The following is an 18,459-nucleotide window of genomic DNA, read 5'->3' as shown; positions in this document are numbered from 1 at the left end:
ACCTAAAAGTGAATTCTGTAGCTTCAGACAGCTTTCTCCGAATAAGCTACATTTTCTACCAAATGTGCACGGCTGTTAATTTACAGTTGATAAATTATGGGTTTTAGCAAAATGATAATGACTAGAATTGTGCAAAATAATACAGTGTGAAATGTATTGACAGGCATATCATACAGATGATTTTCAATTAAATCCTTCCTTGGGAATTTATGTGCAGAAAAAAAAAAATGCAACAGACATTTATTATCTGCAGTTTCAAAGGCAGAATTTACTTGGCTACTTCTGTAACAGATAAAATGAAGATGTATCTTGATCTTTGCTTATTTGTGTAATTATGTATCCATAAATTCTTATCCAAAATGCAATATATGTAGCCAGAATTGCAGACTATAAACAAATTACTTGGATTACTTAAGAAGAGAAAATAAAATGATGGACATTTTTTACATCTGCTAAGTAAACAAATTATTTTTGAACAAATTGGGTTTAAGAATGCTAAATATAAATAATGATAAACTGCAGCAAATATTATCAGCAGATTCTATGTAAGGGAAATAATTATAATCTGTTATCTGTGAAGTCATTCCGAGTGGTAAAAGTATAAATATGACAATGCACATATACAGGAGACTAGAGTGAAAATGTTGTAAAATCAAATATTTTTAAATTATGTTACAAATAATTTTCAATCTGATTACATCATGAAAATATAAATAAATGAAAATTAATAAATATGTTTCAATATCATTTTTTTTAACTGCCAAGTTATGTAACTGCAATGCAGCATTTATAATTTAATTGTAAAAGCAAAGGTGACTGACTCATTGCAGGCTGTTTTCTCTCTCTCTCTTTATATATATATATATATATATATATATATATATTAAACAAATACAAGAGCTAGCACTCCACACAACTCAATATACTCCCACTCGGAACATCGTCACTCTCCTAAATGGATCCAGCAACTTTAGTGCCCTCAGGATAAATCCATATACACCACCGACACAAACAAGTTGCGGCACTCGGAGATTTGCAAAAATAGTAAATCTGTATTCAATTTACATATATGTCACCGCCAACGTTTCGGGACACACCTGCCCCTTTGTCATGGTTCAAACGGTGTGTCCCGAAACGTTGGTGGTGACACACATGTGAATTGAATACAGATTTACTATTTTTGCAAATCTCCGAGTGCCGCAGGTGTATATATATATATATTTTTTTTATTTGTATTTTAATACATGTGTATAATGAATGTTAACATATGCAAAAATAAATTGGTAAATTAAGATGAAAGATAGCTTTATACAAGTCAGCAGTAGAATGACCGTTGCACATTTGGAGCGGTGTGTTGGTGATCTGTAATTACAGGTATTTTAGAATGTGTGCAATCGGTAAAGTCTTCTTAATCCAGCTGTCACAATGATATATGTAATGACGTACCTCAGATGGTTTAAACATCTTCCCATCCTACAAATTTTATTTTACATACAGCGTTAACAATAATTAACTAATGAAAGTGCCAGGAAAAAGCGTGTTAAATCTTTTAAATACATTAGGACAATCTAACAAACCCTCCAGAAAGATATTAGCTAGCTTGAGGAAAGTCCAAGCAAGGCAGACAGAGTGGTTGACATCTTTACGCTACAGCTGAGACAAGAGCTGAAATACACATTATAATATACAAATGAGTTCAGGTGAGGTATAGACAGTAGAATAAAAGTATGCCAAATAGTTTATCATGTTATGCTGTAATTAATGGTCTTATAAATATAATCTTATTAACAATAGAATTTTATTAAATCATTTTTAGTACAATACAGTATGGAAAACATAAAGATAAATAATTTTTAGTATAATACAATATGGAACACATAAAGGGCCTGATTCAGAAATGGACGCATTGTTGATGTCAGATGCAAGTGGCAGATGTTTACAGTCCGCATATGCGTCTAAATCACACTGCGCATGAATCCTGATGGTTACCGCTGGGGGACGCAGAGCGATATTGGAGGCAGAGGTGGAATTTCAGTGGGTGTTTCTGGGTTGTAAGCAGTGGTGGCTCCAGAGGTGGGGCTGCAGCGCGGTCCAAAATTCAAATAGGGGAGTCACACCAACTGCCACCCCAACTGCTGCCAAACATTGCTAGCTGGGACTCACTGGCAGTTGGTGTGACTTCCCTATTTGATTTTTGGACTTCGCTGCAGCCAGACGATGGCATGTCTTAGTCAGCGACTGCAAGTTTTTAAGCAGTTGCACTGATTTCAGCGCCCATGTTCAGACATTCGGTGCCTCCATAGGGCTAGTGCAACGGTCGATGGTGCAATCAGGATTAGCACCAGAACTAGTTGGCATATCTGTACAAATTCCATTGGCTGTGGCATAAAGGCCCAGTTGCGCTGCATAAAAAGTCGTAATCATGGCTGAATTAGCAACTATCTCTGACTCGGGCTCAAAATAATAACTTTAAAGCAAATTTTTAAATAAAAAAAGGGGGGGATAAGAGAGGTGGGGGAGGGTGGCCAAATGTGCTATAATTGTTGATAGACTATAATGAAAATGTTAGAGTAATTAACACTTGATTGACACAAAAACAATATAATAAACAGGAAACATGTAAGTAGTGCACACTAGTGGAAGAGAAGACTATGGTGGGACAAGGTGTTCTGTGTACATGTGCCAGATATAAATATGCTACCGACATGCCTCTGCTTCCCACAGGAGCAATTTCATCTCGCCACAGTTCCCTGCATCTCACTACAGCCCCTGCATCTCACAACAGCCTCCTGCTTCTTACTCCTGCCCCCTGCATCTCACAACAGCCTCCTAGTTCTCACTATAGCCCCCTGCATTTTACCACAGGCTCCTGCTTGTCACTCCTGCTTCTTACCACAACCCCCTGCTTCTCCCTCCTGCCCCCTGCATCTCACCAGTATCACCCTAAACCCCACTGCTGCTGCCCTGCAGCTGACTGGGGCCTGGCCACTGGGATGTGTTGGGAAGGGCAGGAGGATCATGGATAAGAGATTTCTATTGGAGCTACCATAAGCATTATCAGTTGCATGTCGCTGGGGCATCTGTGCATATTTCTGCAGCCTCCATGTGCACCCCTCCCCGGCTGCCGAACATGGTTATAAGCAATGTCCTCTCTGCATAATGTACCCTGTATTTCCTGGGCTTCCTGTTGAGCTTCCTCACTGTGGTGCCCCTGTCCGAGAACAGTGCTGATTTCCATGGGAGGTGCATCAAAACAGGAAGACGCTTATAGTGAGGTAGTATCTGAACCAATGAAGTTTGTTTAACAATGGCGCAGGTTCTTTCTTTATGCTTACGCTTTAAGCCATTGTTACAGTCAGCAGCGGACCTTCTATTAAAGAACTTGGGTGAATTATTCTTGTCAAATTGATAAGTTTTTATATTGTATGTGTCTTTAACCCATTCAATTCTAATATAAGATTATTAAATTACTACACTATAAGGGGGAGATGTACTAAGCCTTGGAGAGAAATAAAATGGGGAGAAATAAAATACCAACCAATCAGCTCCTGTCAGTTTACACACTATGTTTGAAAAAAAAGGACACTGGTTGGTGGTACTTTATCTCTATCCACTTTATCTCTATCCAAGGCTTAGCACATCTACTCCCAAGTCTCTTTAGTGTGTTTGGTGCTAGGCTAAACTCCATATTTTGCTAACTCCAATTATGGTGGATCAGAACTCCTGAGAGAGGACTACATCACAAGCTTCATTGGTTCAAATATGATTTATAATTCTGCTTTTAAGTATGTATAATATTTAGCAAAAATTGGGATTTTAACTACTACACTATAAGTACCTTCCTGTTCTGTTGTTTTGTGTTTATTTGGTAGATCCACTGCTGCCTAGGATCTTACAGTCGGAGCTGCTATTCTTCATTATCTTTTATTGTATTCTGTATTAGTGCACTGAGGGTTTGTTGATATATAGAATATCAATGTAAATATATATATACTATATATATATATATATAAAGTTTAGGTTTATACATCTATATGTATATAACAAGCTATCTATCTATCTATCTATCTATCTATCTATCTATCTATCTATCTATCTATCTATCTATCTCATACCTGTCTATCTATCTCATATCGATAGATCTATCTATCTATCTATCTATCTCATATCTATCTATCTATCTATCTATCTATCTATCTATCTATCTATCTATCTATCTATCTATCTCATATCGATCGATCGATCTATCTATATCATGTCTATCAATCTATCTATCTATCTATCCAATATCTCATATCTATCTGTCTGTCTATCTATCTATCTATTTATACACCATACATGCAGGAGATGGGTAATAAAACTATTTTATTTCTAAAAAAAAATATTACTAATAATACATAATAGACAATAAGATATTGCTTTAAGACTATTTCTTCAATTTTGCACTGCACTAATTTACAATCATGATATTGGACCCCTGTCTACTTCAGATAAAGAGACTTTAGTATATTTCTCAATACGGTTACAGGCAGGAAGTCTACAATGTACAGTATAGAAAAAAAAATACCCCCATGGTCACAACTTTATCTCCAATACAAGGTTCTGAAACTTTGACATGTTTACAAATTATATTAGAGGCTCTTTTGTATGTAAATCAGACTTTAGGCTTATGCGCTATTTTATCTATGTTTGCTACATAACTTTATGTTCTGATTTTTGCTCAGTAGTATTGGGTCAAAACATTAGACTAAAATAAAAACAATCAGTTTGCAAAGTTGGTTATAAAATAGTTCAGTGTGAGACAGTAACTTATGCACTGATAATTTCCATGTGTTTCATGTGTCTATCAGCTCAGCTTTTCTTTAAAAAATACCATACCACAGCAACTGTCACTTTCCGAAGCACTTATGCTACATTACCTCAGAACAACTTCACACAACACGTTTGTTAGTACGGCTGATTCCCTGTTAATTTCAGGGACACTTTCCTACAGTGTGTACATTCCATGTAGCTTGTTGAGACATAACTGACATATTGGAAAGTGTTTTTGTAGGTTAATAGGTGGAACAATGGGCACAAAAAGGCATGTACAGTATCCATAAAAATGTATAGATACATAAATATATGTTGACGCCTAGCGCTATCAGGTTAACCCAGAAATTGAGTGCAGCTGCCAAAAAAAGTGCTGTTTCTTCAAAACATAATATTAGGGAAAGGTGGATTGGCTGCACACTCAAAATCACACAGAATAGTAAAAATAGACGTTTATTAAAAGTCAAACAATAATGATAAATACACAATGCAATGTTCTAGTACATAATTACAGTTCACCTATCACATACATTGTATCTGGATATAGAATTGTATCTCTTAACAAAAAGAGGCAATATTGGATCTAAACTCTGATGCAGTGAGAGGTGATTTAAGATGAACAGTCATCCAATTTGCTGCACAGAGATGAGAATATTCTCTCCACCTAAAAAACCTTAAAATATACCAGAGTAGTTGTAACTGCAAATGCCGCAATGGGTATGTTGTATAGTATGTCAATTGATATTGAAAAAACGCCTAGAGTTTAGTCTACTTACAACTGTAAGTTTTTTTTTAGTTGTCGAAGAACCCCCGGGGGTGGATGAGGTATTCTGACAATTATTCAGTAGTGCTGCATGGAGGAACGATGTCCGTTCTAAGTGACCGACAGTTTGCAGAGTAGGTGTTGCTCTATCCTTAGTCTGCCAGGAGCCGTGGACAATGGTGAGTACCGTTTGCGCTGTAGGTGAGCCACCTACGATATACTGCATCCCATGGAGGACGAGAGTAACCAGTGACACCGCGGCATCAGGTCACTTTGCAGACATTTACATGGCATCACCACACTCAGCATGCAGGAACATAAAAGAATCTGGGTAATGGAACAACCTCACACAGCCTCATACATCATCGCTCCTTGGTCAGAGATCCAGGTGATCTACACAAAGCCTTGAGCGCTACGTGCTGCTGCTCCACTGCAAGCCTCTGTGAGCGGCGAAGACCGAGATGAACACATAGCCCCTGCAGCGCTAACAGTTGCCGGTAACACCTACTGCCCTGGTGAGGCAGAGGGCATGGCTCCATAGACCCAGCAAACCAAGGAGAACTACAGCGCAAACGGCACTCACCATTGTACATGGCTCCTGGCAGTCTAAGGATAGAGCAACACCTATATGCAAACTGCCGGTCACTTAGAACGGACATCGTTCCTCCATGCAGCACTACTGAATAATTTTCAGAATATCTCATCCACCCCCGAGGGTTCTTCGACAACTACAGGAAACTTAGTTGTAAGTAGCCTAAACTCTAGGCGTTTTTCAATATCAATTGACATACTATACAACATACCCATTTTGGCAATTGCAGTTACAACTATCCTGGTATATTTTAAGTTTTTTTAGGTAGAAAGGATATTCTCATCTCTGTGCAGCAAATTGGATAACTGTTCATCTTAAATCACCTTTCATTGCATCAGAGTTTAGACACAATATTGCCTCTTTTTGTTAAGAGATACAATTCTATATCCAGATACAATGTATGTAATATCTTAATACATGTCTATTTTTACTTTTCTATGGGATCCTAATTTACTTTGAGTGCGCAGCCAATCCACCTTTCCCTAATATTATGTACAGCATCAGTGGCGTAAGTTCATCCCAGACGCCCGGAGGCAAGTTATAATTTGGTGCCCCCCCACCACAGCCGCTGACACTACTGTAGCAATTCGCATGCAGACAGGCTATAGATAGACGAAGGCAGCAGCTGATGGTCTGACATGGACCTCTCCACTAGTGTATGGTGGCTTCTCAGGTGCCGGGAAGGGGTGCCATGTATTGGGCAGCTGTGAGGATACACTCCGAGTACATAGTTACAGCCCTAAGTGGGGTGAATGTTGTGGACAATGGAGGAGGTGCCCCCTTCAGAGCTGGAGCCCGGCGGCAGGCGCCTCCATTGTCTCCCATAGTTCTGCCCCTGTACAGCATCCAGTTGCTATATTAGACCCTGATCGGGCTGTGATAAACCTGAAGGGAGTGGTTTGCTTACAGGGAAAAAGCAGGCACATGACATCAGCTGCTAGCCAATAACATGCTCGCAGGGTAAAAAAAAATCAGCTTTTTAGCATTTTCAGCATTGCACTAGAAGTATTCTAGAAGCTGACTGCCATACCACATATCAATATAATCCCGACATCAGAATCCCGGCAAGGTATTTAAGATAGGCGTTAACATACCGACGACTATCTTAATCCCGATGCCGGAACGCCAAGGATGCCAGCCCGAACGAAGGTAAGTCCGGGGCGCCTTTTGATGTTAGCCACGGGGGGGTGCGGGTTAGGATTAGGGAGTCTAGCAGGGTTAGGTTTTGGGGGGAGGGTTAGGCACCCCAAGGGAGAGGTTAGGGTTAGGCATTCCCCCCCTGGGAGGGTTAGGTTTAGGGAGCGGTAAGAGGGGGTTAGGCACCCCTTTGGGGAGGTTAGGGTTAGGCACTGGGGGGGGAGGTTAGGGTTAGGCACCACTAAGGGAGGGTTAGGGTACTTACCTGAGCCAGTCGAGATTTTCATCCTGTCGGGCATCTGCTGTCAGGATTTCAATCCCATTCCCTATAGAACTCATTAATTTAACTTTTTTCTTTTACTTATTTTTTATCTTAACTGAGTCACAGAGAATCGCAAAAAGCTATATTGGCAATACAAAGAGGTTGTAAACTGGATGCATAGTAACTGAAAAAGCCAGCAACCAGTGTACATACATGTAATAATGTCCATGGAATGGGGATCCACAATTTAAGTCTCCCTTTATCCTCCCTTGGCTCGTTCTCTCCTAAATTTGTCAAATGTACCTATGTGACAATTTTCTTTTTACGCAATTTGTATTTAGAACAAATGGGCCTGATACAGCAATGTGTGCTAGCTTTCACAAACCCCCGAAAACAACTTTCTAGTTTAAATTGTTCCTAACATATAAGAAAAAGTGTTAATTTCATGGTCATGATCATTATGCGTATCTGTCATAGGACTACATGATAACCAGTCACTTTCAGTGATCACACTTGGCCATAATGTGTTTGGCAACTTCGGAGTCTCTTCTGGTGTTGTCACAATATGATGTGTGATGACTTGGGGTAATTAGCTGGGAAGAGTGTCAGTGGTGCAGTATGTGCTTGAATCAGGGTCCACACAGCATTTCAGGTTATAAATAAAAGAAAAGTGCTTTACTATCAGCATAAATCTGGAAACATAAATGACAAATGCCTAGCCCCCCCCCCCATTTAGGGCACTGACTCACTACTTCACCCCTGACTAACCTTGGGCAGCTAGTCGGCGAATAAAAGTCCAAAATCGGTTTAGTCCTGCTTCCTGCAGGTTAACACAGCCTCCGGCCTGGTCTTTAGTTGGCTGGCTGCCACAACCTCACAGTCTGGCCTGCTTCCGTGCAGGTAACATAGCTCAGTAGCCTTCCCTGTCTCTAACAGGTTTAGACTCAGGCCTCCTGGCCCTCAATGGCTTGCTAGTACAGTGAGCTCTGTCTAACTGATCTGCCTCAGTCCTCCCCAGACTGAATTCTCTGGGCAGCAATTAGATGAGCTAACACCTGGAATTAATTCCCTGTGTGGGCGGATCTCTCCAGACCCATGCAGAATCCTTGCCTCACTATCGCCATCTCTGGTGATCCTGTCACATATCCCCCTCTCCAGCTCGAAACCCCTGGGTTGAGCGACATGGGACGAGGCATTTTCATGATGAAGTCCCTCTTCATTCTCCTCATGAGGGCCATCCACAGTTATGCAGACTTGTGATCTCTGGGGGTCTCATTCTCCAGCTTCCAGAGTTATTTCCCTCCTCACTTTTTCCTCAACTTATGGTACCACTTGTAGTCTTTGCTTTCTTTATGCAGTACTTGAGGCTCATCCTTGGGTACCACGTCAGGCATTAAGAACTTGAAGTAATTATTCCCAAAGTAACACACTTCATCTTCATAGTTGTCAACTGCATCAAAATCCAGCAAGTTATTTTCCTCAGAATCTTCTGATTCAGACAAAAAACAGCTTTTTCTTTGTTTCCTTTTCACAAAACAAAGGTTTCTCTTCTTAAACCTCTTAAAGGCACACCCATTGGCCAACTTCTGCTTTTCACATCTGTAACCTTCAGCCTTGAAGCACAATATTGGCTATTGGCATATTTCACTGGCAAATCATTTTCTTTCAAACAGCCACTCTCATCCTGAGAGTCACTAGCATCACAATATCCCAGCTGTATGTCATCAGAGCATGTACTGGCACTGCCACCCTTAGATTCCGGACTCCCATGTCCACATAAGATACTTAAATCTTTGCTCCATTGATTCACAAACTTTATCTCATGGCTTTGATGGCTATATGCCTCTTCAATAAGGCCTATATCACTTGAATTTTCTTGTGTATCCACTTTTTGGGACTTGAAAACCTCCACATGTTCCACCAGCACAGGTTGAAGTTAACTCTCCACAGAGTTCTTTATTTTTAAATTCCATTTAGCTGGACTACTTGTTTCAAGCTCTGTCTCCCTGCAGACAAATTTAGCAGCATTGCAAGTTCCATCCTAGTTGCATGAAGACATTGTGTCACATACATGAGTATTACTCTTCACCAGACTGTCAATATTTACTTTCTTTAAGGTGCTGCTTTCCACAGCAAAATAGTGTAATTGGGTCACATTCACATAACTCTGATCACATGGTGACAACAGAGTCTCATATGTAGAAGCCATCACTATCTCCGTAGACTTCTGTACATCCTGTACTTTTTGCCTCATGGTTCATGCAATCACCATCTCTATAAGTCAGTTCTTTATCATCAACTTCAGATGCAGTTTTGTAATCTGGATCTGTGCCCCTTTGGGAGGACTTCACACCCTCAGCTATCACTGTAAGCTGAAAGACAATGCAAGGAATCTCATCCACTTTTACAAGACAGTCTTTTAGGGAGTTTCCTAACTTTGATACATTGGTCCCATCTTGGACGTTGTGACATTTAATGAGGACATCTTCATTGTCAAATTATGGCTGACAAACATCATTCTTTTGGAACATCTTTGTTCAAGCATCTAACTGCTTGTCCGCTGCCCATCACACAAGACACTGCACAGGTAACATATCATATATATTCAGAGGTTTTATCCTTTCCTCAAAGGCAATGATACCATATAAAAGAAAAAAGGTACATATAGTGCAATACCATTTAATCACATATGGACATGAATAAACATTACAAGTAACACGAAAAAACAATGGCCCTCATTCAGAGCCGTTCGCTATTTGCGGTCGTTCGTTCAAAAACAAGGGGTGGCTATTCAAATGATCCGTTCGCACATTGCAGTCTGTTCACACCTCTAAGTCTGAACGAGCGAGCAAAACATACGCTCGTTTATTTGATAAAAACGCCCCCTGGCCGCTCGCACCATACGTCATGTCCGCTATTTATTAGATTAATCGAGTACATCGTACAGCGTATGAACTGCTCGCTATTCTTGTGGTTGGTTTTTTCAACCGCTATTTTGCGAGCAGTTCTGAGTTTAAAAAAACCAAGTGACGTTGTCAATGACGCTGCTGTATTAATTATGCACACCCATAAAACGCCCGCTTTGACCTTTAAGCACGCCTGCATTCGAATTCCACTCCCCCGTTTTCAAGCACCTTCCCCTGTTACCACCCACATACGCCTCATTCTGTCACTCAAAATAGCAGGCACTCGCTATATAGCGTACAAACGATTTTCGACCGCACCGACTGGTTCGCGCATGCGTACTAAAAACCGTACGCATGTGCAGATGTGCGAACATCGCTCGGAACGAGCGTACTGCCGCTAGCGATCGGCTCTGAATGAGGGCCAATGTTCAGGTAATAATTGTCAATATAGACATATAAGTGAACAAACAATGTATGTAATGAGGACCCCCAAGCAGCTGGAGGACAACAATTACCGGATCATAGAAGTATACTGGCGAAGAAAAGTTCTCTTTAAGCATGTAAGAATGCCGTAGTCCTGCGTGCACACCAGGAATAGATCCAAACCAGCGTCCTTTGTAGATCCGTTATGTGTCATCAGGTGGGGTCCATAAACAGGCAGACCAACGCGTTTCGACCCGTATCTGGGGTCTTTTTCAAGGTCAAAGGCAGAGTCTCTGCCTTTGACCTTGAAAAAGACCCCAGATATGGGTCAAAACGCGTTGGTATGCCTGTTTATGGACCCCACCTGATGACACATAACTATTCCTGGTGTGCACGCAGGACTACGGCATTCTTACATGCCTAAAGAGACCTTTTCTTAGCCAGTATTCTTCTATGATCTGGTAACTGTTGTCCTCCAGCTGCTTGGGGATCCTCATTACATACATTGTTTGTTCACTTATATGTCTATATTGACAATTATTATCTGAACATTGTTTTTTCGTGTTACTTGTAATGTTTATTCATGTCCATATGTGATTAAATGATATTGCACTATATGTACCTTTTTTCTTTTATATGGTATCACTGCCTTTGAGGAAAGGATAAAACCTCTGAATTTGTTTGACATCTGATGAACTCCGCTGGATTCAGCTTATATTAACCATTGGATATAAGTATTAATAGGCTATAGCGCTGGAACTGTGGTGTTGGCTTTTTTCTTTACACATATCCAGAATTGGAGGGTGGAGGGCACCTCTTCAATATCACTTGCACCAGCTGCTTATTTGCGCACTTACCTCTTTTTCCTACATTTTATTGTGTATCAGTGGTGCAGTGTTAGGTGCTTGAATTAGGTTCCACAAATAGCAATTCAGGTTATAAATAAAAGTGCTTTACAGTCAGCATAAATCTGGAAACAAAAATAAAAAAAGCCTAGCCTCCACATTCAGGGTACAGACTCAATTCTTCACCCCTGACTAACCTTGGGCAACTAGTCTGCAAATAAAAGTCCAAGTCAGCTTAGTCCTGCTTCCTGCAGGTTAACACAGACTCCGGCCTGGTCTTTGGCTGGCTGCCACAACCTCACAGTCTGGCCTGCTCCCTTGCAGTCCCAGAGTTTGGTAGCCTTCCCTGTCTCCCGTAGGTCTAGGCTCAGGCATTCTGGCCCTCAGTGGCTTGCTAGCACAGTGAGCTCAGTCTGACTGGTCTAATGCCAGTCAGAGACTAGTCCTCCCCAGACTGAATCCACTGGGCAGCAATTAGGTGAGCTATCACCTGGCTTTAATCCCTATGTGGGCGGATCCCTCCAGCCCCACACAAAATCCATGGCTCACTATCACCATCACTGGTGATCCTGTCAGAGATGTCATAGAGATGCCCTACAATAATTCATAAGGGTTTTGTGCTTTTTGCATTTTGCCCACCACATATACATTAACCATGTACTATTTAAATGGACAGTAACCAGATGGCGTAGAACTAAGTGAAAATAGAATGCTCTATTCACAAACTTCAGTACTTCACGACTGCTTGTCTTTGAATGGGTGGGTACGATTGGTCAACAGTGACCATGTTGAAATTTATCATGTCTACATGGATTATATGTTGACATGATGAACTGTAGACAAACAGCCCCTGGTGGTCTAGCAGTGTCTTTCCTTGTCCCGGCAGCTATGTGAAGATCAGTACTGGCGACGATGTTTCAGCAGCAGCATTCTGATGAGTATTAAACCCTTTATCTCTAACCCTAATTCCTGTTGGCCTTTTGACCGGATACCGTCTTTGAAGATTAGGACAGCTCAACTTCAGATATTTAAGATTTTCCCTTTCCAAATTTTTGCTTTTATTAGCATTTGACACAAAATGATGTGAGTTATGGATCAGGAACCCGATTGGGGTTCCACAACCTGTTTTTAAGGTTCCTTGATTATTGGAAACATAATACTTTCTAAAAATTGGCATCTTGCCGCTTGGAGTCCCAACTAAAAAAACAGTGTTCTAAAAAGATGATCTAGAAGTTGCAAGAGTTGCAGAGTGGTCTTGCGGTGGTCATCTCACCTGTGACAAAGTCTTGGGGACGATAGTGGACATGCATTGCTCACTGTTAATGTATTAAAAGTGATGACACACCCATGAGTTGTGTAATTTGTATTATTTTGTCTGGCAGTGGCATCCTTAAGACGGTTCAGACCATCAATGATTAGGAGGGACTTCATGGTCCCCAAGTAAACCTTCAGTTTATTTAGAGTAATTGCAAATGAGTGTGATAAATAGGGACCGTCCAGGTCCTCTCTCAGATTTTTCTTATAGTTTCGAAGAAGAAAACAAAAAGATCAATGTGTAATCCTAACATATAACACAATACTACTTTTTATTCATCCCAAGTGAGACGAGAGGGACCCCTTGGCATATAAAATACAAACACTGTTTTTTTTAATGAAAAATATAGTATTTCTAATGATGCCTTTGATTTTCTAGCTAATTTACCTCTGTTCCGGTGGCACCTGTTACAATAAATTCTTTACTCAGACTGGAGGAAGGAAATAGGCAGCAGATAATATGATATTGTATGTATTGTCCGTAATAATTACAGCATTTTAGAAAGTGTAGAATTACTATACAGTCGATTCACACAACCGTTAACATTAACAAATGACTGTACGATAGCATCAATGTATAGCAATAATTCATCAAAAGTCACCAGGTATGACATAGCCGAGAACCAAGTACAAGCCAGACAGAAAGTCCTCAGTAATCTAGGAACTGCATTGTCTGTGGCGTCACGTAGGGCACAGACGTTGGGTGCAACTTGTGAAACAGAGAAACAAATGACACGGATGAAAGTGAGATGTATTGTGTGATAATTATACGTCAATGAAACAAGATATAAGTTAGGAGCTCACAGTCTTTCAATGCTCCATTCAGACAAATGCAATGTTGTCAAATCCAGTTGCTGAGAAGCAACCGTTTGCTTACTAGCTAATATTGCTCTAGTTACCGGCTATCAAGCAATGCTCTGCTGTTTTCTAAGGCTCAAAGTCAGTAACCACAGGAGTGATAGAAAATAGAAAAAAAAATCGACGTTCAGAATGTCGACATTCACCATGTCGACACGGCCTAAATATACAAATTCAGTATTTTGACATGGGCGGGAAGTTGACATAATGTCAGCATTGCCAGAAAGATGACTTTGTCCATTTCGAACATGCGGTTTTTCATAGCGCTCCTTACTCCTTACTAACCCTGACTGCAGCCTAACCCCAATGTTAAATTTGGGAAAACTGGGCGTCAACATTGTGTCTGTCGACGTTGCGTCATTGTCGACATTGTGGATGTCGTAAATGATCAAGGTTGACCTCACATTCTTGGCGACATGACCATGTCGACATTCTGAACATATGCCATAACTGCTTCTTCAATCCCTACTGCATATACATTCTTTATAAACTTCACCATGGGATTTCTCCGTCAACATGTTCAACTAATTCTGCATTGGCTAAAAATGAGCAATTCTATTAAGCAGAGGAATTCTATTAAATATTCATATAGATATGAATAAAAATTAATTATTTATATACACAGTCGAGTCATATTATTATGACCACCAGCTAATAGCCAGAGTAACCGCCGTGTGCAGCACGGACAGCAGCTAGACGGGCTGTGAGTGACTCAATAAGATGCTGGTAGGTTGGCACAGGTATTTGGAGCCATGCTGACTGCAGTGCAACCCACAGCTGCTGCAGGGTCCATGGTGGTATCCATAGAGCGAACACGACGATCGATGTGGTCCCACAAATGCTCAATTGGGTTCAAGTCCTGGAAATTAGGAGGACAGGGAAGTACTTGGAAGTCTTGGTCATGCTCGTCCAACCACTGTCAGGCATTTCTAACCATGTGACATGTTGCATTGTCTTGCTGGAAGATCCCATCCGCCTCAGGGAAGACAATCAGCATGTATGGATGTATGTGCTCTGTAATGATGGATTCATAACCAAATCAGTTGAGGGTGCCTTCCACATGGATGAGTGGGCCAAGAGAATGCCATGAAAACATTCCCCATGCCATAACGATGCCACCACCAGCTTGTGTTCTTCCAGCAATGGTTGGTGGGTGTTTGTTCTCCGATGTTTCTCATCTGACATGCCAACGTCCATCCGTTTAATGAAGTAGAAAATGTAATCAGAGAAGGCAACCCTTTGCCAATCAGCGGAGGTCCAATTCCAATACAGGCGTGAAAATTGAAGCCTTTTCCACTGAAGCAACTTTGTTAGCATAGGTGCATTTACCATCCGTTTGCTTCAGAGCCCCATACGCAGCAGGGTTCGCTGAACTGTCATTTTAGACACACGTTTGGTGGCCCCCAGGTTAATTTTGACAGTGAGCTGCTCCACTGTAGTGTGTTGGTCGGCCCGCAATCACCTTCGTAGCCGACGTTCACCATTCACATCAATGGTACGTGGTGCTCCGCAGTTGCCACGTTGATTGTTCGCAATGGTGCCATTTGTCCAGTCACGATACACCTTTACCACAGCAGCAATGATACACCTTTACCACGGCAGCACGCGAACAGTTCACAAACTGCGCAGTTTCAGAAATACTGCCACCCTTGGCCCGAAAGCCAAAAATCATCCCTATTTAAAACTCAGATAAATCGTCCATTTTACCCATGACTGCCACAAGTGATATGTGTGCACACAGTCTATCGCACACTTTATGTACCCACTAGGCCAGCGTACGGCACGTGACATACTTCTTGGGCTACGTGCTGCCGACATCAATTGTAGGGGGTGGTCGTAATAATGTGACTCGACTGTGTAGAATAAAGCTGGATGCTGATAGAAAATATGCCAGCACGTCGACCTAAAGTGCACGGCATGTACGTTTCTGCCTGGCAAGCTAGGATTTGTAGTTCTACAACAGCTGGAACTCCACAGGTTTACTTGACCTGCTAAAAGGGATTACCTTGATAACTTTAGAGCACAGACAATGTACTCAGCACTTTGCAAAGTACATGTCAGATACAACATCTTTGGTGCATATTGCTTACAATTTATTTTGTGGTGCCAAAGACACAAGTTTATTATTATATTATCACATTATGCCTCGAAACAAAGAACAAAAAGAAATAAAGGTGAAGAAAAAAAAAAGGCTGATGTGGATACATAATTTAATCCCAGTTTGTTCAGTACATCACAGAAAAATACCTAAAACCTGGGCGATTAGAAAAACCCTTTGAAGTGATTCAGACAGCACTGGAAAAGATCATAGCTCCTTCTGAGGTTTAATTAGAAAATTACAATGAATTGAGTCTAGCATGAAGTGTTACCTCTTGTCCCATCTCCATACTGCAGAGTTTCACTGACTGTGCTTTCGCATCAACCATTACATTAAACATGGTGCAGATGGACTGAGGCACCCGGAAGTCCGTTGATCGGCTGGTTTTCTGCAGCTTCACCTCAAAAGCAATTCTAGTTCTGTTGAAAAATACAGAGACACATATATCACAATTGTGACATTCTGGATCAATGCCATTTAGTAGTGGTGTTAACAGCATATGCTGGAAACTGGTCACGCACTGTAGTGTAACAAGCTGATTTATGTTCTAGAATTTTGCTAGGTTTGCATAACTTGCAAAATGACACAATATCAAAGCAACAACCACCATTTATAAATATGAATGAAAAAGCATTATCAATATATAATAAAGCTGGATGCTGATAGAAAATGCGCCAGCATGTCAATCTATAGTGCAGAAAAGACGCCAGCACGTCGATCTATAGTGGATGACACGCACCTGACTGACTTCAGCCTTAATTAAAAATAAAAAAGAAACCTCAAATGCTCTATCTCCCTACCCTTCCACACACACTTACAGTGGTGCTTGAAAGTTTGTGAACCCTTCAGAATTTTTTATATTTCTGCTGAAACTTGACCTAAAACTACCACACACAAGTCCTAAACGTAGATAAAGAGAACCAAATCAAACAAATGAGACCAAAAAATTAGATGTGCTAATTTTTTCATCGAGGAAAATGATCCAATACAACATATCTGTGGGTGGCAAAAGTATGTGAACCTTTGCTTTCAGTATCTGGTATGACCCCCTTGTGCAGCAATAACTGCTTCTAAACATTTCCGGTAATTGTTGACTAGTCCTGAACATCGGCTTGGAGGAATTTTACCCCATTCCTCTGTACAAAACAGCTTCAACTACAGTATGTTATGTTAGTGGGTTTCTTCCCATGAACTGCTCGCTTCAGGTCCTTCCACAACATTTTGATTGGATTAAGGTCAGAACTTTGACTTGGCCATTAAAAAACTTTAAATGTATTCTTCTTTAACCATTCTTTGGTCAAAAGACTTGTGTGCTTTGGATCATTGTCTTGCTGCACGACCCATGTTTTCTTGAGATGCAGCTTATGGACAGATGTCCTGACATTTTCCTTTAGAATATTCTAGTATAATTCAGAATTCGTTGTCCCATCAATGATGGCAAGTCGTCCTGGGCCAGATTTAGCAAAACAGGGCCAAACCATGATACCACCACCGTGTTTCACAAATGGTATGAGGTTTTTATGCTGGAATGCAGTGTTCTCCTTTCTCCAAACATAAGTCTTCTCATTTAAAACAAAAGCTCTATTTTGGACTCATCTGTCCATAAAACATTGTTCTAATAGTCTTCTGGCTTGTAGAGGTGATCTTTAGCAATCTGCAGATGGGCAGCAATTTTCTTTTTGGAGAGCAGTGGCTTTCTCCTTGCAAACCTGCCATGCATACCATTGTTGTTCAGTGTCCTCCTGATGGTTGCTTTGAGGTTACCTTGGGTTCCTTTGTGACCTTGCAAACTATTAGACGCCTTGCTCTTGGCGTGATCTTTGTTGGTCGACCACTCCTGGGGAGGGTAATAATGGTCTGGAACTTCCTTCATTGTACACAATCTGTCTAACTGTTGATTGGTGGAGTCCAAACTCATTAAAAATGGTTTTGTAACCTTTTCCACCCTGATGAGCATCAACAACTCTTCTTATGAGGTCCTCAGAAACCTCCTTTGTTCGTGGCATAATACACTTCCACAAACATGTGTTGTGAACATCAGACTTTGATAGATCCCTGTTCTTTTAAAAAGACAGGTTGTCCACTCACACCTGATTGTCATCCCATAGATTGATATTACCTGTCTCTAATTTCACCTTTAAAATATCTGCGAAGCCTAAAGGTTCACATACTTTTGACACTCACAGCTATTTGTTATTGGATAATTTTTCTAAAAAAAAGGCTGTGTGATCTGAGGTAGTTTTAGTTCAAATTAAAGCAAAAATATAGACATTTCTGAGGGGTTCACAAATTTTCAAGCATTCCCCAGCAGCAAACTTATACAGTAAGTTACTACGGAGACAAATGCATGCTGGCGATCGTACAGGCAGGTGCACATTATGAACTTCAGGCCCAACATCCTCCCCCGCCTGTTGACAGTGAGACCAGTGTCGGCAGTTGATGAAGACCA

At 40.9% G+C, this 18,459-nt stretch overlaps 1 protein-coding gene across 20 annotated transcripts in view; it reads right to left on the bottom strand.

Moving 5' to 3' along the window:
* CADPS (calcium dependent secretion activator) overlaps nucleotides 1–18,459 on the bottom strand; it is a 489,445-nt gene that overhangs the window by 81,286 nt on the left and 389,700 nt on the right. For all 20 annotated transcript variants that reach the window (XM_088473424.1, XM_088473427.1, XM_088473407.1 and 17 more), the window contains one exon: nucleotides 16,282–16,429. In XM_088473424.1, the coding sequence (XP_088329550.1) occupies nucleotides 16,282–16,429 (148 nt within the window). The remainder of the gene's footprint in view (nucleotides 1–16,281; nucleotides 16,430–18,459) is intronic.

Source organism: Taudactylus pleione, unplaced genomic scaffold (assembly GCF_031769625.1).
Source record: "Taudactylus pleione unplaced genomic scaffold, aTauple2 ptg000135l, whole genome shotgun sequence".
In the NCBI taxonomy this organism is placed as follows: domain Eukaryota; kingdom Metazoa; phylum Chordata; class Amphibia; order Anura; family Myobatrachidae; genus Taudactylus; species Taudactylus pleione.
The sequence above is the reverse complement of the archived record's forward strand: the minus strand, read 5'-3'. Positions and strand labels throughout refer to the sequence as shown.